Source organism: Lampetra planeri, chromosome 14, assembly GCF_965212315.1.
Source record: "Lampetra planeri chromosome 14, kcLamPlan1.2.h2, whole genome shotgun sequence".
NCBI lineage: Eukaryota > Metazoa > Chordata > Hyperoartia > Petromyzontiformes > Petromyzontidae > Lampetra > Lampetra planeri.
In genome coordinates this window covers 9,130,025-9,156,723 of record NC_136120.1, presented here as the reverse complement: position 1 = coordinate 9,156,723, position 26,699 = coordinate 9,130,025, and the positions used below count along the sequence as shown (strand labels likewise).

Genomic DNA, 26,699 nt, shown 5'->3' with positions numbered 1-26,699 from the left:
TGCGCAGTCGATTGGCGTCTGGCGCTGTAGTGCGTATTCGCGACTCTGACCATGATTTCATTCTTCGGCAGGAGGAGGAAATGAGAAAGAGCGGTGAAAACAAATACTCACACCTAAGCGAGGAGCTGCACGTCCTGATTGAGGTGTTTGCTCCACCGTCGGAGGCTTACAGTCGCATGGGTCATGCCCTGGATGAAGTGAAAAAGTACCTCGTCCCAGTAAGAGCCGCACATGAGAGACCCATGCTTAAATTGCATACGCAGGCCCCGTGTGAGCCTTCGAACAGAGAGACAGAACGCGTGTAGTAGTGTATGACTCCTCCGCATGTGCTTTACAACCACACTCCAAACTAGAGGCTTCTCCTGCTCCTCGGCAAAAAATATATTTAGAAACCCCTGTTGCATAGTCGGTGGATACGTTCATATTTAGTTGTAATGACATTAAATGAGATCATATTGAATATTTTATATAGTTAATATTTATTTAATACTTGATATATATTAATTCATATTTATCTATTTCATATTTAGGAAAATTCTCAATTGACTAAGAATGCATTAAATATGACTTTATTACGATTTATTTTATGTCATATTTAATGATATCATATTTAAGCCTGTAGAAGCATGCGACTCCTACGCACTCCAAACTAGAGACTACTCCTGCTGCTCGGCCAAAAAACATTTAGAAATCCCTGTTGCATAGTCAGTGGATACTGCATATAAAACATACATTAATATAATAATATAAACGCCCAACTTTATCTATTTGTGATGAACATGATGAACGCTTGAGAGAAGGAGCCGATTGGGTGTTCATTTACATAATCGATTCCCAGAATCGACTTGACCCCCTTCGACACGACTTTGCCATTTGTTTTGCGACAACGACAATTTTCCATTCTCCCCGCATACGCTATCACAATCAACAAGTCGCAGGAACAGACGTTTGATTACATTAGTAAGCACACAACTTTATATGTCTGTGATGAACATGATGAACGCTTGAGAGAGAGACAACGAGGCGATTCGGTGTTGATTCCCCGAATCGATTACCAGAATCGACTTGGCCCCCACTGACACGACTTTGCCATTTGTTTTGCGACGACCACAATTTACCATTCTCCCCGCATACGTTATCACAATCAACAAGTCCCAGGGACAGATGTTCGATTACGTTGGTAAGCGCACAACTTTATCTGTCTATGATGAACATGATGAACGCTTGAGAGAGAGAGAGAACGAGGCGATTCAGTGTTGATTTTCAGACTCAACTCCCAGAATCGTATTGGCCCCCACCGACAGAACTTTGCCATTTGTTTTGCGACGATGTCAATTTCCCATTCTCCCTGCATACACTATCACAATCAAGAAGTTGCAGGGACAGACGTTCGTGCGTATATATTGGTAAGCGCACTACTTTATCTATCTTTCTATGATGAATATGATGAACGCTTGAGAGAGAGAAGAGCGAGGGGAGGCCAAGGAGAGGCAGCCCGCTCTTCTCTCTTTATTTGCCTTCACAATGTTCCTTAAAGATTTTTTCACTTCCAGTAACAAATTATGGACGAGGACGAAGATCTCATTGCAAAAAAGCGTCGAAAGCCAAACGAACGAAAGCAAAGATGGTTGGCCAAGCAAAGTCAGGATTCGCTCGAGATAATTCGTGCAGCACATTGTGAATCTCAACAACGTTTCATCAATCGACAAACCGCTGAGCAATCGCAGTCGTGGCGTGAAGCAGATGCCGCAGCCTATCGACTTCGAATCGCAGCAGAAACGTATGAACAATCGCAGTCGTGGCATGCAGCGGTCGTTCAGAGTCAGCGCTTAGTTCCAGAGCATCAGAGACAAGCGATCCGCAAAGAAGCCATCAATTTCGATGACACTCGAGTAGAGGCGCACAATTTCAGTCCACTGAACATCATCTGCCAGTTCTGCGGCTCGAGGAACTTCATCTCAGAATGCCCTGTTGATCAGAAATTAACTTCGTGCTGCTGTAAAGGCAAATTCAAGTTGCCAAAGCCAAAGGACATCAACGGAGTTGAGCTGGAATATCCTGAGTTTCTCCGCGCATTGCTGACTGACCCAACTCATCCGAATCACGCTCACTTCTGCGATCACATACGATCCTACAACGGCACTGTCTCCTTCGCGTTGATGGGAGCGAAGATCGTCGATTTGCCAGGACGAGGCCCATATGTCTTCAAGGTCCATGGCCAGACATATCACCACACATCTCACCTGCAGCCGCTTGACAATCAAGCACCACATTACATGCAGCTGTACGTGCTTGACAGCATGCAAGCAACAGAGATCCATCAAGAGCACACCACGAATGCTCAGTGTCGTCAACCTATCCTGGACGAAATTGATTGCTTTTTCCGCCGGCACAACAGATTCGCCAAGAGCTACCAGTTGATGCGCAAATTCTAAGCATGAGAAGTTGACTGTGCACTTCAAGCGGGAGAATAAATTCCGTTGGTCAGCATGGTGCTGAGACGTGATCATCAGTCGGATCAACGATATACAACGTACCAACATAAAACAAAGTCGTGATGGTCTTCGTCAATGAGGATGGCAAGCCGCCGTTCGACCGTGACATTAGCTACCTGAGGAATCCACAGAATCCCAATCAGCAGTTCGTCAACCTCAACATGGATCTCATGACGTACGTGATTCTGTTTCCGTGCGGCCTTGATGTCAACCGAACTGGCAGTGCGAGGCTTACGAGGGAGCACAACTGAATAGAGTTCGGAACAACGTCAGCATGCTTCAGTGGAAAGCAGCTCAAATGGCGATTCGAGGCTACATCAATCTAGTCATGAATGCCGGAAAGCTGACTTAACAATGGTTGGTGGATTCGTATCTGCAAGTCGAGGCCAACAATCTCAACTACAACCGCCAAAATCAGCAGCGTCTGCGAACAGAGCAGTACCAAGGTCTCGCAAACAACGTAACAAACTTAGCCCAAAACGCAAACATTGCAGCTAGCGTCGCAGTCATCCTCCCTTCGAGCTTCGAGGGATCGCCGAGAAACATGAGCAAGCGATGCTGCGATGCAATGTCGATCTTTGTGAGATGGGGTGCACCCGACCTCTTCATAACGTTCACTGCAAATCCGAGCTGGCCAAAAATCACCGACAACCTTCGACCAGGCGAGCAGCCATCAGCTCGACCCGACTTGGTGGCGCGTCTATTCAAAATCAAGTTGTACGCTCGATCTGACCAAACACGGCGTGTTTACAGAATCGAAGGCACACGTCTACACCATCGAGTTCCAGAAGCGAGCCCACATCTTGGTGACTCTGCGAACTCAGGACAAGTTCACAACCGCTGAATGGATTGACCAGTTTGTGTGCGCCGAAATTCCAACGTGGGACCATCCACAACTGTGCGAGATTGTCCCGAGATGCATGATGCACGGTCCGTGCAGTGCTGCAAACCTACGCACCCCCTGCATGAACGACAGAAAGTGCAGCAAGTTTTCAACAACACCACAATTCCGAATGTGAGCGGCTACCCACTCTATCATCGTCGATATGCTGAGCAGGCAGAAGTCAGAAGCGTTTCAATGGACAATCGATACTTCGTGCCTTACAACCCCTACTTGACGCTCAAGTACAATGCGCACATCAATGTGGAAGTGTGCACTTCCCTTCAAGCAATCAAGTACATCTGTAGTGGTGATACGCGCTGGGTGTACATGTCGTGTGCCGGCGCGTATGTACGGGTGTGTGTGTGGTGACGCGCGCTGACGGGGAGGAGCAGGCGTCAGTGCGCGGGTGGGGGTAGTGCTGCTGATTGGCTGTGTGCCGGTGACGCGCCCAGAGGGAGTGATCGGGTAGCAGCGCGGTGTGATTGGTCGGGGAGTGGAAACACGCGCTGAGCGGACCCGGATCGTAGGGATAGCGCGTGGGGATTGGGTAACTGAGGAGCGGTGCCGACGTTGAGGTCCGCATCCGCTCCGTCTCCCGGGAAGAAGGGGTATATAAGGTGATGCACAGAGTAGCAGGGGCGGAAGTGGAACCATCTAAGAATGAAGACGAAGGTGCAGAGATAGAGCCCGGAGAGGAGAGTAATGGAGAGTAGAGGAGAGTAAGGTATAAGTGTGTAGCCAGCGAGAGAGAACGGTCTACACGAGCTGAGTAACGTATAGTGTGTAGCCAGCGAGAGAGAACGGTCTACACGAGCTGAGTAATGTATAGTGTGTAGCCAGCGAGAGAGAACGGTCTACACGAGCTGAGTAATGTATAGTGTGTAGCCAGCGAGAGAGAACGGTCTACACGAGCCGAGTATGCATACGGTGTAGCCAGCGAGAGAGGAAGGTCTACACGAGCCGAGTATGCATATGGTGTAGCCAGAGAGAGAGATGCAAAGTCTACACGAGGCGAGTGGAGAGTGTAGCAGAGGCGCAGAGTCTACACGAGGCGAGAGAGGAGTGTAGCCGAGGCGCGGAGTCTACACGAGGCACAGAGAGCCGGCAGCACAGAATCCAGAGTCAAGAGAAGCGCATTGTGAAGAAGAGAGGCCACGCGTTGTATTGTTACGAGTCAAGATTTAATAAAAGAAGTGTGTTCCCGTCAAGGAGTTTCCTGCCGTCATTTTCCAATACTTCATCTGGCGTCAGAAGTGAAACGGGCTTCCAAGTATGGAGACGAGGAAGACCCGTAGGACCCACGGGATTGACCGCGAGGAAGACCTGGACGACTCGGGGCCGCTGGTGGCGGGGGGTGAGGAAGAGGACTTGCCCACGCTGCAGGGTCCGTCGACGGCGCCGGCCGAGCGACCGGGGACAGACGCCGGGCTTCGTGAGGCGCACTCCCGACTGGCGGAGCTGCTGCTCGCCGCCGCGTCCATCTTGGCGGAGATCAGCTCGTCGGGAGGAGCGGGGACGGTGGGGGACATTTTACAAGGTCGCCCCGCAGATTCCCGCCAAAACGAATGGGGGATTCCCGCCATTGCGCCTGGGCCTACTTTTGGCGGGAACGGCGAGCGCCACGTGGTGGTGGGTTCCCAAGCGCGCGCATCGACGTCATCAGCGCGCGAGGGGGTCCGCCATCTTACGTCTGCTGCCGGAGCCGCCATCTTAGACACCGACGGACAGGCGGAGAGGAACCACGAGGCGGATGACTTCATTTTTCAGCAGCGCCTGCCCACGTTGTCAGCCTTCAAGGCGGAAGGCGGAGACTGGGGCCAATTTCAGCGAAGGTTTTTGGCCCATCAAGAGATGTCAGCGTGGTCCGATGCTACGGCGCTGCGGGCATTGCCCGCCATGCTGGACGACGATGCGCTCGCGGCCTTCAGGGCTGCACGGAAGTCGGACCGCTCCACGCTGAAGGATGCGCTGGGGTTGTTGGCCAGGGTCTACGGGCCTCCCTCTACGTGCCGCCATCAGTTCTACGCAAGACGGAAAGCGGCCACGGAGACCGCGCTGGCCTATCGCACGGCGTTGCTGGCTCTTGCTGATGCTGCGTTCCCTCGGATGGACGAGGAGGGCCAAGACGCGATGGTTTTGGAGCAGCTGCTCAAGTTGGCGCAGGACCTGGGGGTCCCTATCAACACAGCTGACGAGATTGATATTTCTTCCTTGAGAGTCGCCACGAGTATTCAAGCGCACGAGGCCCTACAACGGAAGCAAGGCGTTGGTTGCAACGCTGCTGTCGTCGCAGCCCCGGGTTTGGTGGTCGCCGAACCCCAAGTCGTCAGCCCACGAGAGGAGGCGTTCGCCACGGGACGACCAGGGGACTGGAGGCCGGGGGCCCGGTCGCCTCTGCGATCGGGCCGAAAGTCGGAGCAACCAAGATCTACTCCGACCCTCGTCACGTGCTATAACTGCGGCCTCCGGGGCCACGTGGCGTCCGGGTGCCGCGCTCCGCGGCAGCGCGCCATGGGAGCTCGGCTGGACGACGACCGAGAGCCCAAGTCATCTCTACAATCCCCGGTGTCTCGGAACTGACAGCTGCCGATCACCGGCGGCCGGATCTCCGCGGCGGGGCCGGCCCTTTCAGGCCCGTTCCGCGCCGTCTGGAGCAGCCGGAACCGCCGGACGGTCGTCAGTGTCCCGCCCCATACGATGGACCAGCCAGACGGACTCGCGCCAGGTCGTGCTACTTTGCATGACCTGCCTCGTGAGGAGTCGGGGCAGTTGGAGCGCCTCGTCACTGCGTGTAGTCGCAGGGACGTGGGGCGCGTTCGTTTCAAATTTGCTCGTATCGTGTTATTGTTGACTTTTCGGGTTCATTGTCAATCTGTACATAGTTATTCTTGTTGTTGTTGGTGTTGTGTTATGTTACGGGGCACACTCGGGGGGTTTCGGGGTTTTTTTTTTATGTTGGTTGTCGTTTTATCGTCGCGGTTGGTTGTTGTTAGCAGCCGGGCCGGCTGCGAGCTATGTGGGAGGGGGTGATGTAGTGGTGATACGCGCTGGGTGTACATGTCGTGTGCCGGCGCGTATGTACGGGTGTGTGTGTGGTGACGCGCGCTGACGGGGAGGAGCAGGCGTCAGTGCGCGGGTGGGGGTAGTGCTGCTGATTGGCTGTGTGCCGGTGACGCGCCCAGAGGGAGTGATCGGGTAGCAGCGCGGTGTGATTGGTCGGGGAGTGGAAACACGCGCTGAGCGGACCCGGATCGTAGGGATAGCGCGTGGGGATTGGGTAACTGAGGAGCGGTGCCGACGTTGAGGTCCGCATCCGCTCCGTCTCCCGGGAAGAAGGGGTATATAAGGTGATGCACAGAGTAGCAGGGGCGGAAGTGGAACCATCTAAGAATGAAGACGAAGGTGCAGAGATAGAGCCCGGAGAGGAGAGTAATGGAGAGTAGAGGAGAGTAAGGTATAAGTGTGTAGCCAGCGAGAGAGAACGGTCTACACGAGCTGAGTAACGTATAGTGTGTAGCCAGCGAGAGAGAACGGTCTACACGAGCTGAGTAATGTATAGTGTGTAGCCAGCGAGAGAGAACGGTCTACACGAGCTGAGTAATGTATAGTGTGTAGCCAGCGAGAGAGAACGGTCTACACGAGCCGAGTATGCATACGGTGTAGCCAGCGAGAGAGGAAGGTCTACACGAGCCGAGTATGCATATGGTGTAGCCAGAGAGAGAGATGCAAAGTCTACACGAGGCGAGTGGAGAGTGTAGCAGAGGCGCAGAGTCTACACGAGGCGAGAGAGGAGTGTAGCCGAGGCGCGGAGTCTACACGAGGCACAGAGAGCCGGCAGCACAGAATCCAGAGTCAAGAGAAGCGCATTGTGAAGAAGAGAGGCCACGCGTTGTATTGTTACGAGTCAAGATTTAATAAAAGAAGTGTGTTCCCGTCAAGGAGTTTCCTGCCGTCATTTTCCAATACTTCACATCTATAAATACATATTCAAAGGATTCGGTTGCGCTAACATTGCTCTCACTTCGAATAGACAGCCGGAACTATGCTATGATGAAATCACAAATTTCATCGATTGCTGGTATGTGAGCGCTGCTCACGTACCGGCAATTTATAAAAAAATTCAATTTAAATCAATTTATAACATTTTTGACATGCGTTTTTCTGGATTTTTTTGTTGTTATTCTGTCTCTCACTGTTCAAATAAACCTACCATTAAAATTATAGACTGATCATTTCTTTGTCAGTGGGCAAACGTACAAAATCAGCAGGGGATCAAATACTTTTTTCCCTCACTGTGTGTTTAGATGCTATGTAAATCCAAATGGTAAGGTATTGGTTTCCTCTCTGCAAAATTGCCTCCTACAGGCCACTCAATAATGTGATGCTTGTTTACAGAGGAAAGCATCACTGAGTCTCATGCCTCTTTATTCAGGAGAGACTAATAATTGTTATGTTTCCCGCAATTGAGTAAGTTGCGGGTAACTTAAAATTCGGCAAATCTGGATGACGCTGGCACACAATAGCCTACTTTTGCGATTGATGTCACGCGATCTTTAACGTCCACTGTGAAGCAGATTCGAAGCATATTTTACGATTAATACACCCGCAGTAATAACCAGGGCGGCCACTTGATGCTAATTGTGGACCTCTGCAAAACAAACGGCGAGCCCGCTACCGCTGGGTCGTGTCCTCACCCCCACCTGCAAGTCACTGACCTATCGGTTGCCATATTACAAAATAGCTCAACTTCTACGTGGTCCACCAGAACTGCGTCCACATATCTGGGATAATGGCAAGGACCATCACGTTCAAACACATTCGCAGGCTATATATTCTTGACACGTTCAAGTGGGATCTGGCACTTTCAACGAAAATGTGCGCCGTGGAATCCGTGTCGGATACGATGCTCAGCTTGAGTCCACGTGTGGCGCGGGCAGGACTATAACGACGAGATCCGTCAGGAGCAGCTGCGGGAACTCAGCTTCCTGAAGGGCGAGGATGACGTGGAAGTGGGAGCTGACACCCTCAGCAGAGGGGGTCACAGTCGGGGTCCCCTGCCTTCCATGCCCACGCATGGCAGGTACCCGGCCACTGCACCATCATCACCTTTCATCATCACGATCATCATCAGCCATATTATTATTACAATAGTATCAACAGCCATCATCATCATCATCATCCATATCATTATCATCAGCAGCCATTTTCATTATAATTTTCATTATCACCCATCATCATTATCATTATCAGACATCGTCGTTATCATCATCGGCCATCATCATCATCATCATCGTCGCAGGTATTACTTTGCATAAGTTATCCATGAAGGGATTTCCACACTATATAAGAAAATTTTAACACAACCTTATCGCACAAAATAACCAAATGTCAGTCAAGGCACTGAAATAAAGGAAAGGGGATACATCAGTGATCAGTGTATCCAGGACCAATCATATCTATCACCCACTTCGTCATTGAAGATCCTGAAAAAGTTATGCAACAGTGAACAAAGGTGGGCAAGGCATCCGAGTCAATTATAAAATCGGCGTTTCACACATGAAGGCAAGGAACCAAGAGGAGAATAATTGTTGAGTCGGTCTGAGATAAAGAACAGTCTCATATATATATACACATTTGAACCCTGATATTGACAGTGATTCTGCACTGGGAATTTCTAGTGGTCTCGGTACTACTGCATGATGTTGTATGACCAGCTGATGCTCACTTCCTGATTCTGGAACTTAATCATGGAAGTTGGCCAATTAACAAGCCAATCTAAGGATTTAGCTTAGATGGCAGAATAATGATCTCATGATAATGAGATTTTGAGTTCAAACTCCAACCAAGGGTAACTGGGCCCTTCCCGGGTATAATATAAATAATACTACCAGATGAGCATGGCCGAATGGACACTTAAATTATTATATATATTTAAAATTGATTTATCCTTGCCATAGAAATGTAGGATTTCCACCACTATTAATGACCACCAGTGGCGAGGAGCACCACTCAACGTTTGTTTGAGCACAGGGACAATTGTGGACTGTGTAGCTCCGATGTTTTTGAGTTGTAGCCAGCGTTGTCAAATCCACAAAGCCGGAAGTCGCCAGATAAACGTTAAAAAGTCACTAGATGTCATTATTTTGACATGCGAAAGTTGCCAAAAAAAGTCAGCAGAAAAATTACAAAATATGCCAGATAGCAAATAGTAACAATTGCTCGATATTGCTATTCTAAGTATTTTATAACAAGGAGAGTGACGTTTAGGTGACATTTGGTGACACCGCTTGAAGCGTGCATTGTTTCCGCACGGCGTCCGTCGTTTTATTAGTTGTGACATGTCGGGAGAAAGCTACAGAGAGCACTGCCACGACAGCCCTTCGCGGCTGCATTAGGCCGTGGTGGTTTTGTTATTGTTACCATCATGACCCGAACCCTCGTGTGTTTCTCCTTACTTGCTCCTCACCCGTGTGGCCCCAGGGCTGTCTTGCGAGTGGCGGCCGCCCCGCGGGGCCTCCCTCTGGCCCGGGGGCTCCCGCCCCCCCTCCCTGTCGGCAGGGGGGCCCCGGCCCCTCCTCGAACTCGGCCGGCAGCCGCGTACCGAGCGGCGCCGCCACCACCGCCGCCTCCTCCTCCCCCGCCACCTCCGCTGGCTCAGCAGGCCTATGAGGAGGACTACGTGAGTGAACGGGCCCGGTGTCGACCCGCGTTTCCCAGGCTCGACGTGTGTCGCCGGAGCAGCGGCGCTTGTTGAGAGGCACCGTGTGGAGACAAACACAAGGGAGCGTGGCGCACCTGAGTCGAGTCATGGATACGTCGTTTATTAGGGGTGCCCATGGTGGTGATATGTTAACTACCTCGCCTGGTATGCAGAAGGTCGTGGGTTTCGACTCTGACGCCTGTAAATTTTGTTTTTTGCATGTCTTTCTCCCTGTGGTCGTGTGGATTTTTCTCCGGGTCCTACTCTCCACATTTAGAAACATCCCACTTCGTTGAGCTATCATTTGTGGCCAGGTCACTTCTGAAAAAGAGCTGCATACCTCAGTGGGCCTTACCTGGTAAATACAAATTATACTGACCATGTGTCCAGTGTCCAGTCCCCTGAGCCAAACAGTCCGAGTTCCCTCCACTTCTGTCTTAACTACCCTGAGGCCCCTCACCTCCCGCAGGTTCCCACTGCCGTTTCCCTGCCCTTTCCCTTTCGAATCCATTTGGCCAATTTCAGGACAACTCGCCGATTACGCCATCAACCCTGATTGGTTGCATTGCTCAGCCAATTAGAATAAATCTAGTTCACTGCTGAGTCAATGAGAGGCTTCCCACGCCGTTCGAACGACACCTTTAATAAAACACGTTGAGGGGTCACCTTTGCGATGGCCTCTACATAGTTGAAATGCAATTTCCTCTGAGCAGTTAGATCAATTCCTCCCTTCTATCGTTTGCATAAATCTCTGAAGCAAAATAGGAGCATGTGTGATGCGCATTCCAACGACTTTATTATTTGTTGTACGTTAATCACGGACGTCTGTCCAAAACGCTAGGGCAACGGGTAGCATTTGCACATGAGGCCATAGCTTGTTGATGAGACCTCCGTGAAACTGGAACTTGTCCAAGGTTACTTTGTTCAAACAAACACTCATGGGAAGAATTGATGTGGAGGGACCAGGTACCAGAGTTATAATATTGTATCTTTCAGCAATTGGACCGTTTTCATAATGATTGGCAACTGGTTATGTAGACGTTAATTAGTGATGCCCAATAGCCATAGAATACACTGCATACTATATTTTTTGGGACAATCTTTCCATATAAGTATGATTCACTCTTTTGTTGGTGTAAATATAATGTTTTACTCTTAAACCTGTTCTATAAATGCTGCTGTTAACATACCATTGACATGCACAGTCTTTGGTTTTTGAATTCAGCGTGTTCAACACAATGATATGCACAACAACTCACTGTTGTGATATGCAACTTACCTCGCATTCTGCTTTGAGGCCCCTCATGCAGATTTCTCCTCTTTTTATGTTCGTCAGGATTACGAGAATGGATATATCGCTGAGTACGAAGATTCGTTTGACGGCACTTTCCCCTCGCAGACACAAAGGCAAGTAAAGCAGACTTTTTTTGGTGCAAAATATTTGTTATATATTAAAAAAACTACGTTTTATTTCACCAGGTAAGGCCCACTGAGCTATGTAGCTCTTTTTCAGAAGTGACCTGGCAATCACAACTGCTAGTCCAACGAAGTGGCTTATCACGTGGACATTTATAGCGGCCAAACACTCTAAATGCATGTTGATTTTATAAGTTGCATTAAGTGATTGCACGTTCACGGTTGTGCCTTTTAATCCGAGCGTGAAAATGTGGCGTGCGCACCCATTGTTGTGAAACAGTGCCAGTGAATACTACGCAGGATACGGGCGAGAAGAGTACGAGTCTTACGGTAAGGACCACGGTAAAACAAGACGAATGTGCTGGAATATAAAATGCTCCTTCAGTAACAAATGAATCAGGATGTTGTGAAAAAAACACTGTAATCCTACTAAAACATTAATAAGTACCCACGCCGATTGACCGGAGGTTTAAAAACGGCGCGAGCTCACATTCGCCCAAGAGACTAAAGTTATTAATGGTTGGAAACCCTAAGCATAAGACACAGCAATGGGTCCTCGAATGAGTGAGTTAAGTTTCCTGTCTGTCCGAAACGAGTGAATATCCACGTTGCTTTAAGAAATGGCTTTTTTTAACTGCTACACTCAGCAATGTGGCTCGTCCCTTGTGTGCGAATGCACCTTCAAGCGAAATAAAATCTGAGCAGCTGCTGAATTTGAAATGGAAAGTTTCGTAAAGCCCAGCAGTGGAGCATTGTAAAGACAATAATTGTTTTTTTTTATCATTTCTGTGCCTTGTAGGAGAAAATGGTTGGGCAGGGTCCAATGGCCATCTGAAAGCCCTGCCAGCCAGAGCAGTGAAAGCTGCTTTCAGAGAGCATCCGTATGGTAGATAATGATGCTCGTGTGCTCGCGAACATTACCGCTGTTCCAACACTTACATAGACACACACAATGTCGATCTTGTATGCACTCTTGCGTGCACACACACACAGGCTGATACAGACAGTGGCAGAGGCGCACTATTGTCGTATTTTATTCCCTTTCTACTTGGTTATTAATATATGTATTTGTTTTACAGTTTTTTTTTATAATTCTTCTTTTCCATGCGATGTCAATGTGAACTCGATTTGGTAAAATTAGTCCATTTCATTACAGAGTGTTCCATCACATTAAAATATATATTTTAATACATAACTGTGTGCCCAATGTTTTTGATGATTTTTCTCCGACTTGTGTTTTTCTATAAGAACAATCGGAAGCTTAATGCAGTATAAGCAGTTTCAATGGTAATATGAAACGTGTTGATTACATAGTTGTTCGGTCTACTACGGTTAAAGTACAGTGGTACTGCAAAGCTCTAAATTGTACATAATCACTTTAAATTCAGCTTAAAACATGAACTTATTGTTGTGGTAAAATATAATTTTTACGGTTTAAACTAAAGCTAGAATTTTTAATGCAAAAATTCAATGTCTGCGGTTTTAGAAGTAATATACCTGCCTAGCTGTTGTAAGTGTTGTAGCTGAACATTGACGCGAAAGAGAGCTGTAAACATATAACATGTAAATAAAGCAGACGTTTAAAAGCTACAAACTAAATGGAATGGACTGTACTTTTACAATGTATTATTGTGACTTCAAAAACATAATGCTGTTATAAAAATATAACTCGGAAGGTTTTGTCACACTATAAAGCTAAAACATTTTAAGCTCATCATAATTCTAAATTTATTCTAAAGCATTCCTAAATAATATTATAATTAATGATAATTAATAAAATAAAAATATAAATGTTTTCAAACATTCCATTTGTTGGCCCTCTCTAAGAAAGTGAATGTTAACACCTACAAGCATGTGCTTAAAATGTTAACTGTTTGAGTAAGATATGGAATATAACCTATCGCTTTCTTGTTCTGTTTAAGCTAAACTGTTAATAAGTAGTTTCTTACAAAGGGAAGTTATACACAAGTGGTTGCATGCCATGCTACAAACAAATAACTTGTTAAGTTCTCTTTAAGTGAGCTGTTCATAAGGAATGATTTGTAGCGCCCATCTGAAGGAGTCAAAGGATGGCCCCTAAATGTTGAGCAGCCCAGCATTAGCAAGGTAACCATAATGCAGTACAATAAACAATTTACTAATACTTATTGCTCTGTTTAAATGCCCTAAATCTGCACTCTAAAGTTTTTTTGTTTACGGTAAAACCGATAGCAATTGAGACTGATCTGAAACAATTTAACACCAGTTTTACAGACTGGTTTCACTCAATTATAATAACAACACCCAACAATTATAACGTGTTTTAAAGTAAATAAATAATTGATAAATAACACATCTTTCATACGTTAAACGTACATAAAAGAATGTATGTGTGCTCATAGCAATTCTTAAAATTTTCTTCTAAAGTGGCGTTTTAAAGTATGCGTGAGTTTCCGTTCTAACCTTTTAAAGCATTACATGCCGAAGCTAATGTTAGACGAGACACCAAAGGAACCCAATATTTACCGCCACCCTCAATGGTAATGCTACGGCGTTAGTTTCATTATCTGACACATGACACCTACAAATGCAACCATATCTGCTTTGATGTTTTGCTAAATGGATACAATACAAATGTCTGCATGCTACAAGTCTGATGCATGATGTATTCTTGCACGTCAATGTTTGCTCAGTATTTTACGCTTGATATACAACACATCAATGTTGTGGACGATAAGTGAACCTCGGGTGTTATTCGATCATGATAGTTAAAGACGAGCCGTGATGAAGGAAAAGTTGCAACGTTTTATAAATAACAAAAAGGCTGCGATTAATTTCCACGGTGCATAACCATGTCTCCGAATTCAATCTGCGACAGTTATGGTGGCTTAACGCTCTGTTAGGCTGCAGTAATAGAGCAGATAAGTATGCACACAACACTGACACAAACGAATGGGATAATTTATACAAGCCATGAAAACACGGATTCGATTAAAAGGGCGTTTTCTCTCTTTCAACCTCCGTTGATGTAAATTACGTCAATCAGAAATGTTTGAATTTAAATCACAAGTATCTTTGTGTTCACCAGGTGTGATCACACGTTTAAAAAGGTGTGCAATTTCATATAAAAGGGTGTTAAGTGTGTATGGGTTGTTACTGCAAATATAATTGTGTAGTTATTGGCCATATATCTTTTCCTGGCTTGTTTTGCGTGCTGAAGAATTGGAAGTCACTCAAGTCTATTTTCATTTACAGGAATCTGATATCTTGAGATGACCTCATACAGCAGGGAATTTCCTCATGCAACACAGAGACTGCACTACAAGGTATGAAGGCCTGTAAAAATTACGAATTCCGTACAAAAAATGTGAACTATATTGAACGATAACAATTAAACAAAATGTGTACAGTATTTCTTTTAATGAAAATTGTGTTATGTTTTTAAAATGTTACTTTCAAGTTTGCAAATTGCACACAGTTCTGTTTATTTTGTCATTGGCTGTAATACAAATGGTAAATTTGGGATATTGTCGTTTTTGTTTTCATTATAGACTAGATGATAAATCCTACTGGGTTTGGACAATGCACATATAGGATTTCACTCGTATGCAAGTGAGTATATACAAATACATGGATTGGTAACACAATAATAATTCTGGTATTACAAATAAAGTTCATAGTTTATGTATATTTTGAAATGGTCAGAGGATGCTGATGGTAAGCACCCAACTCACAGTCTGAAGGTTGTGCTTTCAAATTGACTCGTCCCAACAAAGTAAGTTACAGTCTGCGCGACAGAGAGATGCGCGCCACCCCTATGCTTGTTTACACATGGTGACACTTTGAACGTTTTAATTTGAAAGTGTGATCACTACCAACAGACATGCCATATATTTGCGCAGCCTTGTTTTCTTGTGCTTGGCATCTACCATTTTTATGAAACATACATCTGTTATGCATTTCGTGTTTTCTCCTCAATATGTCCCGTAATTTGAGTTTAGAACATACGTGTTTACACTATTTTACTACTTTGTTGCTTGAGGAGCACATGACCTTGCAAGGGTGATGACGTTGAGACTGCAGTGTCCTCACTGATTGCTTCCCTAAACCAAACAGCTACAGCGCACGGCGCTACGGGGAGACGCTAAGGAGACCATGTCGCAATAATTTCTGTTGTGCGCGAGTTCACAATGCTTTATCCCTCCAATCAACCTGTTGGAGGAGGGTGAATGAGTGTTAATATTTAATTAACCTCACAGTTTTGAGCATATTTTGATAATGACGCTGGTCTGGCTTACAGCAGGGATTTGTATGATGTATGAGCAAAATAAAGTGTTTTTTGTTTCATTATAACTGAAACATTTGACAAAACACGACTTAAACCCCTAAATGCAGGTTCTGTATATAATACATGTATTAATAATATATAACAATCACAAATTATTCCCAAATTGTGCCGCTGGAGTCACGTCACGAAGAAAAAAAACGATTCTTGCTTCATGAAAACATTTACAGTCAGTGCAGCCCCACATCACGGCCATGAACCTGCCTGCAATACGACACGATGGAACCACTCAATGTCACGTCTTTATTGAGGTCCGCTGAAATAAATAAATAAGCAAAACTATTTTCGACAACTTTTTTTGTGCGCCACTTTGTGCAGTCCTTGGTGACCTCCAAAACTCGCTCAGCTCGAGGACACGGTGTTATTCTTAAGTTGCTGCCCAGAATACAGCCAACGATCTCGTGCCAGCCTCAGTGTCCCGACAGCATTTTATTCCAGTGCTTTTAATCGTGTTGCTACAAGTGCGCTCCTCACGTCACGCACATGAGGACGGTGACCAGAAGTGTGGCATTGATCCTCCATGCGTGAAGCTCGTCTTCAAAGTGGCTTCCTGGAAATCATGTAAAATATAGAATGATGACGGCGTGATGTAAAACATATTTTAGTCCAAATGTCGTATCGCAAACACATTAGGGAGCTCATCATAAATGTCACTCTCGTGGTAATCTGTATTTGTCTGCTTTCATATTTGCATGTAGGGCATATGTCTGTATATACATTTGCCAAACCAGACATATTTGAGTGCTTTTTTTTCTTCGTAGGGTTTTCATGCAAGATGAAGAAGATGCCCTTTGGAAGCCTCACCGATGCTGAAATTATGCGTCGAAGCAGCCTTGCAATAAGTCCAATAATTTGAGACTGGTTACTGAAATTAAACTATACATACGGTGTATTTCAGGATGAACTACCACCAGTGTGTGTGTGTGTTTTACGAATAAAAACGCAAAATGTAGCAGACTGTTAACACAACATTGCATGTGTAAGCTAACGGTACAGCAGTTAACGATTATAATTTGTAAATTTTTATTCTGTAGTTAAACAGTCTTATGACAATATAGCACAATTAGCATTAATACATCATCTAAATGCAATGGTATCCGGAAGCCTATTGTGCTATATATTTGAAAGATATTTTTAAAGTGATGACATCTTTTTGAAAGTTTACAAATGCGAGTGCACGTAGCATCATTATCACGCTGTTAATGAATAAACATTAACAATTTGAAACTGACTATGCATACTTGGGGTTGACACGGAAGGGAGGGTTATGGGAATATTGAAATTGGGGACAGAGAGATGGGGAGACGTGTGCTATGTTTTGTAAGTTCTGTATTTGGCTGTGGGTCAAACACTTTATATAGTTGAGAGTGTAATCAGAGGCGGGATGTGCTGTGTTTTTTGTGGACAGAATACTGTTAACCTGATGCATGAGTGCATCTGCAAGTGCAGTAATTGCACAACTTTGCAAGCTGCATATCATGTACATTGTATATTATACAACAGTATTTTTATAACAAAAAAGGAAGGAAAATGCGAACTCCCAACACAGTCCTTGAAATTTATATCGTTTATCTCAAGTTTTGGTTTTTATATCATTCGAATGCAGAAACTGTATTAAACGTTGACGTGAATGATGTTATGCAAGCCGCTATGACCATCTATGCAATCACTTGCACTCACTTTCGGCAGGTGTCAGATTGCTTTTCCACTTTGATGTGATCACACGGGGAGGAGAAAAGTGATGTTACAGGATACCTAATGCAAATCTTTTCCGAGTTTTTATTTAGCGAATGTATTATACGGACAGACGGATTAAAAAAAAAACATGGAAATAATAAAACGTTTAAAATAACATTCTTCACTTTTTTATATCCGAATGTGATATGCTCACTGAACACATACCTATTTCAAAGACAGAACAATTGTACAGGAAGTGAATTCAGTGTTTACTCTGTAATTTTGATTTTAACTTAGTAAAAAATTAACCCGTAAAAACAAAGTTTTTCACTCTAAATCCTTTATATGCGTGGCGGCTAGAGTCCTCTCGTCCTCTGGCTTGAGATGGCTGCCACCTATGGGTCAGATGATTGTCTTGCAGCATTAAGCAATTGGTAATTAAATATTTAAAACAAATTCCCTAAACAGTAAAATTTTGGAAAAAATTTTTCACGAAAATTAATTGTCACGCACAACGAGTCTGTGTGGAAAATGTCAGCTCGATTGGATCACGGGAAGTGTGTTAAAAAACGACCGAAAGATTTGCACAGTCGTAAGCAAGCAAGCACGCAAGCAAGCAAGCGAACTTAATATAAAGGATTTAAAATAAAACTACGTGCATCATTAGACCATGCACACTTTGTTCATGTGAAGCAGAATTCGCCTGTGAATTACACAAACTCTAACCCAAGGCCTCACCTCCTGTGCAGAAAAGTGTAAGCTATCCATTACGTCAGCTGTCACACATCGTCAAGTGACTGTGAGTAACATGACTACACACAACAACAAAAAATGTAATCGCTTTTATTCCCAGTTCAAATTTCGTTAACTCCACCATAGCCTCAGTAAAGCCATCACTTTCTGCATATGAATTCTGACATCACGTTGATGAAAATGTCCGAAAACTTGGGAGTCATTGATTTGGAGCTCTCATGTTATTTTCACGTCTCTCCACTCTGCAAGATCTCCTCCTACCTCTACCTGTACGTCTCCCAGATCACCCACTTGCTTACCATAATCGCATATGACTGCTGTGTTCCCGACGGCCACCCAGATTCCCTCACCTGGAAACTCCACATGATTCCAAAATTCCACCGTCAGACTTCTCGCCCGCACCAGTAAATATGACCACATCACCCTAATACAAACACCCCATTCACTAGCTACAAATCCAGATGCAGACCAATGACAGATGGTAGCACTACGACTACGTGGGATTTTGTGGTTGTGCTTGCACATCTCTGCGATGGGTATCCAGAGGATTGGAGCTTCCAGCACTAATACAAAAATATCGAACATCATGTCAAGGAACACGGGGAAGATCCCCAACAAAGCATTGGATAGCCCTCCACGGGAGATCCTTCATGGACACTTCACCTCCCATGACTATCTCATCACGAGCCCTCCCCTCCATTCGTCCTCTGCTCCGGTAACCGAGATCTCCTGTCGAAGCCTCCCATCAGCCTCTGTTAAATCGGAGGTCACTCCTTCTCCCAAGCCACCGGCGGCATTCTAGACTTCCCTCCTGTCTGCATGTGCTGCAGACTCCAGTTCCAAATCAATCCTAGGCTCAAGATTCAACGGTCTTCCTCTTCTTTCTAAAATCATGATTCAAGCCCCCTACGCATATTTCTTCTAACTTAAGAATATATGTTAAATCGATTAAGCAATGCATTATTGCAACCGACTATAATCGGGTTAGGGAACATTTTATTGAACCGAGAGCCGAATAGGAATTACAAATGTCCTTGGTGGGCCACACCATTAACACACATACACACCTCAGGCACTTGTCATGGAAAAACAAATACCCTTGTCGTGAGACAGAGGTCACTGGGAACACTAACATTAAAAAGCCACTGTTGCCAGGACGAACCATTCCCCCTCAAGTACCCAATTAGTGCAGCAACAATGCCTTGCTGTGAAGGATACATTTCGTTTGTCGGCCGTTTATAAGTTGTAGGCATCATGTAGCTGCGGGCCCATATACAATGGAAGTTGCGGGGCCAGAAACACCCTCGCTCTGTGAGGTGTCTTCATCAACACATTTACCCTGCCTTTCCTATCAATCCGCTTTCTGCCCTGCAGCTCCCTAGCACCTCATAAAAATAACTTAAAGCAACCGCCCCCTCTTCGCAACTGCCTCGAACGCGTACGTCTCTGCGATTTGTACAGCTTCGTGATATGTGTAGGTACATTTGTGTGCTTGGGGTTCGACGGTGAGCGCCTAGCGATTGGCGCATCGAACGGCAGTGCGGGGCCCTCTAAGTTGAAAATACATCACCACTCCTTCCCACTTTAACATCCGACTCACTTTCAAGCAATAGACGAGGCACCGCGCTCATTCTCTGAAAACAATGCTCGCAGTATGACGCAAACATTGCGATAATTTTGAGCTCAAATATGCTGAACTAAATGAAAATAGATATTCTTAGTGTAGTCATTGGGAGATTCATTCATTAATAGCCTGTGCATAGACAGGCGCCCGACACGATTCTCTCCTCCGTGTCGCTCTGTCCCCCGCTGCTTTCTTCACCTGTCCGTACGTCCGTCCTTGTTGAACGCCCTCCAGCATCGCTGTTCTCTTCCGTCCTCGTGGACTTTGGCAAACAATCTTCCCTCGGTCAACTCCATCAGCAAGCCCCGTTTTCTCTCACTACCACCGCATGCCCATTCCAGATTTAGTTTCCTCTTTCTAATCCAGTCTTCTGGGCTGAAACTACCTTGATACACGTGAGAGCTTAGTGTTATCATGAGTGACTGCCTCAATTAAAACCCACGTGATTAGCAGTGTTGGCTTCGAAAGGGCACCACCATGTCTCCGAAGGATCTCAGTCACCTCATTAAACCATATTTTAAAAATGTATCATGTGTTCACCCCAGTCATGTGAGCTTATGGCTGCTGATGGACGGGCAGACAAAAAAAACAGCTCAAGATTTGATTAAACATTTTCCGCGACATCTTCATAGCGTTCATTAACCGAAGTTTTTTTTTTTACAAACGGTTGAGTTCCTCATACGCGATCCAAACTTTTCAGAGTCCGCTGGAGGGTTTGTACGCTGGTTTGGTTGACGGGCCGCATCCAGAAGCACTTGATCGGCTGATACATGGCACTGAGCCGCTCTACAGTCACAAACGGGGCCCCTCTGAGTTGCACGTACGTTGGCCGGTCTGCGCCACTCAGGAGCGTTCGAAAGTGGTGAAGCGGTTAAATCACAGAGGGAGACAAGTAAAACCTTCACAATGGCACGTAGCAGTGCCTTTTTTACGACGTATTCCCAAAACCGAGCCACCGTATAGCCATGGGCGACATTTACCAATTTCTTTGCTAGCAGTGATAGATGTTTTAAATAGAAAAAAAACCCTGAAGTGTCAATTATGAGGCATTTAGTGCTCGCTTATTTCTAATGTTTTAGAGATAGCAGAACTCTGAATGCATAATATCATATGGTACGCGTACATGTGGACTGTTACATTGCGCAATTGACACCTGCAGGAAGACAAAATAAAGGGTAGCTTCATCCAGGAGAGGGAGAATTGTACTCAACTCGAGACAAAAGACAAAACTTATTGACATTTCATGTCAATAAATACACCATAGGTGGTCCTCTGGCTCGTTCAAATCCCAGGTGCCTTCATTTGTATCTAAAAACAACGGGTATCTGCTGCGCATCAATGTAGACTACATTTGGACAAATAGAAACTGTCTAACACAGCAATGGCGGTATCGTTGTGTGGGTGCATTGTTCGACTGAGAAGATTTTTACAAACGCATGCCAACGGTGTGGTGATTGTAACCTTGTATACGTTATTATGTGGAGGTGCGTTAATTACATAACAACCACTTCTGCGTTACTCCAACGTTTATTTAAACAATTGACTAACAATACTGCAGAGTGCGATTCATCACATTATCTAAACCTACGTTAATTTAATAGGCGTCCCTATTCCGGCAATATAATTAAAATTAAAATTAATAAAAGTAATAATAGAAATAAAATAAAATAATAAATCACGACGTTTCGGAGACAACACAAGTCTCCGTCATCAGGTGGGACCGTCACAGCTAGATTTACTGTATCAAGTGAGGCAACAAAATTCAAGATACAAGTTCTTAAATACAAGTTAAGGGGGAGGAGGGGGGGAGGAGCTTATCTGAGTGTGGTAGCCAATGAATGGAACGTATTGATACAGTAAATATAGCTGTGACGGTCCCACCTGATGACGGAGACTTGTGTTGCCTCCGAAACGTCATGACTTATTATTTTATTTCTATTATAACTTTTATAAATTTTAATTTTATTTTTTACCTACGTGACATTACCGAAAGAACCTCAGAGTATGAATCATTGCAGTCACAAAAGCTTCAAATCTAGAATCCCTTATGGTCTAGCTAGCCACAATTTGTCTCACTCTTGCACATGACTTGATCTCATTTGTAACATCTCCTCGCCATTAGGACCTCTGATTTGATTGCCGTTCCATTGCTCGTTGCACCATTCAATCAAAATGTATCCCAATGTGTACTTTCTAAGCCCACTTGAATGTCTTAAGCGTGAATGTATATCGCAAGTGACATTTTCACGATCCGTGTGCTCCTCTGCAGGTTTCACTGTGAAAGTCGACCAACACAACAAAGCAACAACAAAATATGTTCTTTGCTTTGTTACAGTTGTAACGTCTATGCTCTGACTCGTCTTGGCCGACTCTCTTTGTTGTATTGCATTGTATTTATAAGTTCACTAGGTTTGTTTTCTACCTGATGACAGTTGCTTGTGTTGCGATCGAAACGTCGTATTCTATTATTAAATAAATTTTCTTTCTACGTTACTTTACCGAAAGAACCAAAGAGTCATTTCTGCAGTCACGAAAGCTTCAAATCAAGTTTACACCATTTAATGTTAATGCATGCAGTTAATGTGAAGCAGCCCACACTCAACACGTGTAGGAAGATATTTCACAACATTGCAAATAATGTTTTTTCTGTGGTAGAATGTAAGTGTCACACAGCCGCTCTCGTTTTTTTGGAATTAACTTTAGAAAACATGAATACAGACACCCTTCCCAGTGCTCAGACCACGCTGGGGAACCCAGGCTCCAGCAACAGAACACTCAGGTGAAACCGGCCATTCCACAAAAAAATCTGCTCATGTGATGCGGTCTGATAAGTGTCCCGTTGACCTGACAGAAAATCGATCCAGCTCATAACAACAACCACAGAGCAGAGTGCGTTTGTTTTCATCCAAGCTAGCTGTTGATTATGGGATCAGGAGATGTAAAGAATAGCTCTGTGTGCCACAACTACAACGATAAAACACATTTCTGCACAGAGACGGTGGAAGTTGTGCAATGGAATATCCAATAATGTTTAATAAATGAGACATACTGAGCAGAAAAGTCCACCATGCTTGCAAATTAGGTTCATGACGGCACTGCTTAAAAGGCACAATAATTTTAGCCCCCGGAATATGGCTGTAGTTCAACACATTTGGATAGGAAAAGAGGAATGCACACTTTGGGAAGCTCCATATTAAACTGCTCCCATATTCTTGGGTCTTTCAGTAAAGTCACGTAGATAGGTTCAAAGAAAATAAAATAACAATTTTTTTTTTAGAATTTCTTTTTTCTTTTTTTCTTTTAACCTATCTACGTGGCTTTACCGAAAGACCCAAGAATATGAATTCCTGCAGTCACGAAAGCTTTAAGTCAAGATTTAAACTGCTCCGCTCAAGGATACATCACTCCTTGCAGAGCATAGACGTTACAACTGTTACAAAGCAAATAACAATTTTTCACAATAATTCATTATATATGGACATTTGATGAAGTGGATTAAATTGTGGGTGACATAAAATATCTAAAGTTTTGTACAACTGGATACAATTAAGTTTTACAATGTTATGATTAGCCATCATTTAAGCGAAAAATATATATGTTTCCATAAATATTACGGATTAATTACTTTTCCTTCCAACAAAATAAACCGTCTGTAATACATCTTGACAAATAGCATTGGTCTTCATCCAAGTTCAATTCCTAAAATTGGATTTTTGCCTGTTAGGATGTGATATCACAGGTTTGGTGTCATTACCTGTCTTTTTTGCCAAAAAAAACCATGAAGGTTTTCATGCTTTCAAAGCAACAACTCACGCTTATAATTTGTTCTGAATGTTGAAACGGCGGCTTGAGATATATTTGTGATCCAAATAATACAGCACAGAGAAAGGACTGATTTGCAAAACCTCTTTGAACCGGTCTTGAAACATAAAATTTATAAGCATATGATGGTGAATGCTTTTGCTTTGTTCATCATTTTCAGCTTCTGTTATTTCCATTGTTTTGTGGTTGAGCTCAAGTGAAACCAAAATTACATTTAAAACCCATCTGCATCTTTTTTGTTTATTAAAACAAATGAAAACCAACACTGCAATTAAAAATTCTACATGACAATCACACGACGAATAAAGTTCTGAGGTTTAAAAATATATATTATTATTACTACATGACAATAGAGTACACACATGTAACGGTGATGCACATGCAGTTTTTTTTACACACAGGCACAAAACAATGCAAATCCTTCAACAATGGTCACAGATGTAAGGCCCAAATCATTATTTTCATGTTTTGATTTCATGTCCAGGCAGGCCTGATGATTAGAGTCCTTTCCATTCCCTTACTGGCTCTATCAGAATCAGAATATTAGGTTTATACTGGAGGAATCCGATGAGATATAAAGCTCTATTTCACAGATATCCAGTAGGGGTGGGTAAGAACATTACACAAACACACAATACAAAAACACGACAGGAGTGCAGAGTACAAGAAAGGTAAACAAATCACCCAAACCCATACAAATGAAACTAAACCATCCCCATTCCACCAGGCAAAGCTCACTGAGGTATTAACTTATTTTTCAGAAGCGACCTGGCCACAAATGATAGCTCAACAAAGTGGCCCATCATTTGGACATTTACAGCAGAAAATATATTTATCGTTCTGATGAAGCATAAAGTTAGCCAAGGCAAAGGTTTTGCTCTGCCATCATTCCAGCTGGACGTTTTGCATTCATAATGGCCTTGTACAAGTTCCTCCTTATTCCTGAAAAAACATTCCACTTGCTAAAACTTTGTTTGTTAAAAAAAGGCATTTCTGGTTTGCTGCTCTACGTTGACAGAACAGCCTCGCTGCTGATCCTCAACTTGGCTCCCTCCCTTTCTCCCAACCCCCTCTCTTTATTTCCTATTAAACCAAAAATCGGAGCTTACCTGTACCTCACTATTCATTTTCTGGTGCCCTTTGCTCCCATGTTTGCACTATCTTTTTAAAATCGCGTGTGTTCATAGCACTGTTAGACTCACATGTAGAGCTTAATTGCACCTGTACCTAACCTTTTCTGGAACCTCTTGCTCTCATATTATATTGGCATAGTTTTTTTTACTCGCGTGTATTTTGTTTATGACAATTAAACACCTATTTTGTTCGGTGTGAATCTTCCTTAAGGACCCTGTACTCGTTCAATACAATGTCAATGTTTTTTGTCTTTTCTTTGTTGCTGCTGTGCTCACGCACCACGGATCTCCCTTATAACATAGATGGAAAACAAGCTAATCGGGATCATTCATGTAACAAGTAAAATAAACTTAAACTTGTGCAAAAGAATTAAAAGGTTGATAATTTCTGGTAAAAAACCCCATAAACTTTCATACGTGTGCAACATTTGTGCTCTTTGTACGTTGCCTAGTGGGTTATCTAGGGGAGGAATGATTTGGTGTGTGCAATTTGGCTATGCTGAACTGCTTTTTTGTGTTTCGTTTGTTGACCTTCCCCCCCACCTTCGATGAGCACGGTTGGCTACATAAGGGGCGAAATAAATTCAACATATACAGTATACATAATATCAATTCTGAAAGGCCTGTACTTGCAAAGAGCGCTTCAAGATCAGTAGCAACCACATATTGAAGGGGCATTTTATGGATCCCCTCCGTTCCAAATCAAGCGACGATGCTGCTCATTTACCGTGATTAGATTTTACGTCACTGACCGTTAGACCCGAAGACGGAACACGCTGCCTCGGAGCTTCCTCTGGCTGCCTCGGCAGCCATTCCATCATATCCAGCCATCGTAAACGCAATCTGGTAAAACTGTAAAACAACGGAGCGTTTGTCTTCATAAGCATTTCACGACGAGGATCTGCATTGCGATGGTCTGCTGAACATAGACATTCTCAAGGGCAACTTAATTTAGTTGCAATATGTTTTCTTAATTTAGACTATACGAGTCCCTGAGAAAAGCAATAATGTCAACACCCATGGCTGTTTTTAATCAAAGGTTTGTCTCCCAGAGGCGTGATTTTGAAAATATCAGCTGGACTTGGCTTAAAATCTATTGAAGGATTTATAGCTCGCATCTCCACGAGCGATTCTCTGTAGATCAGTTACGTTTCTTCTACAATTATTCGTTTTCATTATTTTCCCCACTAAACTTTTCAATAACAAAATAAATATGAAATACAGTTCATGTTGACACGTAGCGTTTCTTGCTTCAATATATTTTGCTACCCTCAGCTGATTTAGACAGATTTAGATTTCATGAAACGCACTTGACACGATAAAGAAAATAAAACAATATTGTTTGCAAGATTTCCCCTTACATAAGAGCAAATTGCAGGTCCGTGTTGTAAATGTTCAACTGGCAACAGCATTTTAAAGTAAGCTGAACTTAAAAAAAAATGTTTAGAAATGCTGTCATGAAATAAGTAAACCATTTTGTCATGGATTTATTTTGTGCTGCTGCATTTTTCCACTTGCGTAAAGAGTTGGAGACATACGAATAAATTCGTGGAGCTTTCTAAGAGTTTATACACATCTTGAGAAGGCAATGTAAAAAACTTTGGCTATTTCAGGGTGTATATTATTTTCTCCCCCGATTGGTCATATCGGACACTATGAGGAGGGTTTTTAGGCTGAAAGTCAACATCAGCTGTGTTTCTGTGGGGAGACTTGCCCCCTACAATTGAAAATGTGTCATTTAAAATTGTGACCCAGGGCTACCAATGACGATTAGTGCCAGTGGCCGGTTGTATAAAGAATTGAAGTGAAAATATTCGGAGTTCACATTAATATGGGCACTATCCCTTTGTAATGTTTTGGCACCAGTCACAG

At 44.0% G+C, this 26,699-nt stretch overlaps 1 protein-coding gene and 1 long non-coding RNA gene across 2 annotated transcripts in view; both read left to right on the top strand.

Annotated features, from left to right (window-relative positions):
* The window catches only part of LOC144722344 (KH domain-containing, RNA-binding, signal transduction-associated protein 2-like), a 29,803-nt gene extending 16,715 nt beyond the window's left edge, over positions 1-13,088 (top strand). Inside the window, exons 5-10 of the mRNA XM_078600532.1 lie at positions 72-218; positions 8,316-8,458; positions 9,859-10,057; positions 11,415-11,485; positions 11,775-11,824; positions 12,294-13,088. Of these exons, the coding sequence (XP_078456658.1) occupies positions 72-218; positions 8,316-8,458; positions 9,859-10,057; positions 11,415-11,485; positions 11,775-11,824; positions 12,294-12,388 (705 nt within the window). The 3' untranslated portion in view covers positions 12,389-13,088. The remainder of the gene's footprint in view (positions 1-71; positions 219-8,315; positions 8,459-9,858; positions 10,058-11,414; positions 11,486-11,774; positions 11,825-12,293) is intronic.
* A 204-nt stretch (positions 13,089-13,292) lies between these two features.
* On the top strand, positions 13,293-17,670 carry LOC144722345 (uncharacterized). The gene is made up of 4 exons (XR_013586040.1): positions 13,293-13,600; positions 14,729-14,799; positions 15,025-15,085; positions 16,580-17,670. It is a non-coding gene; the product is annotated as an uncharacterized LOC144722345 (long non-coding RNA).
* Positions 17,671-26,699: the final 9,029 nt, after the last annotated feature.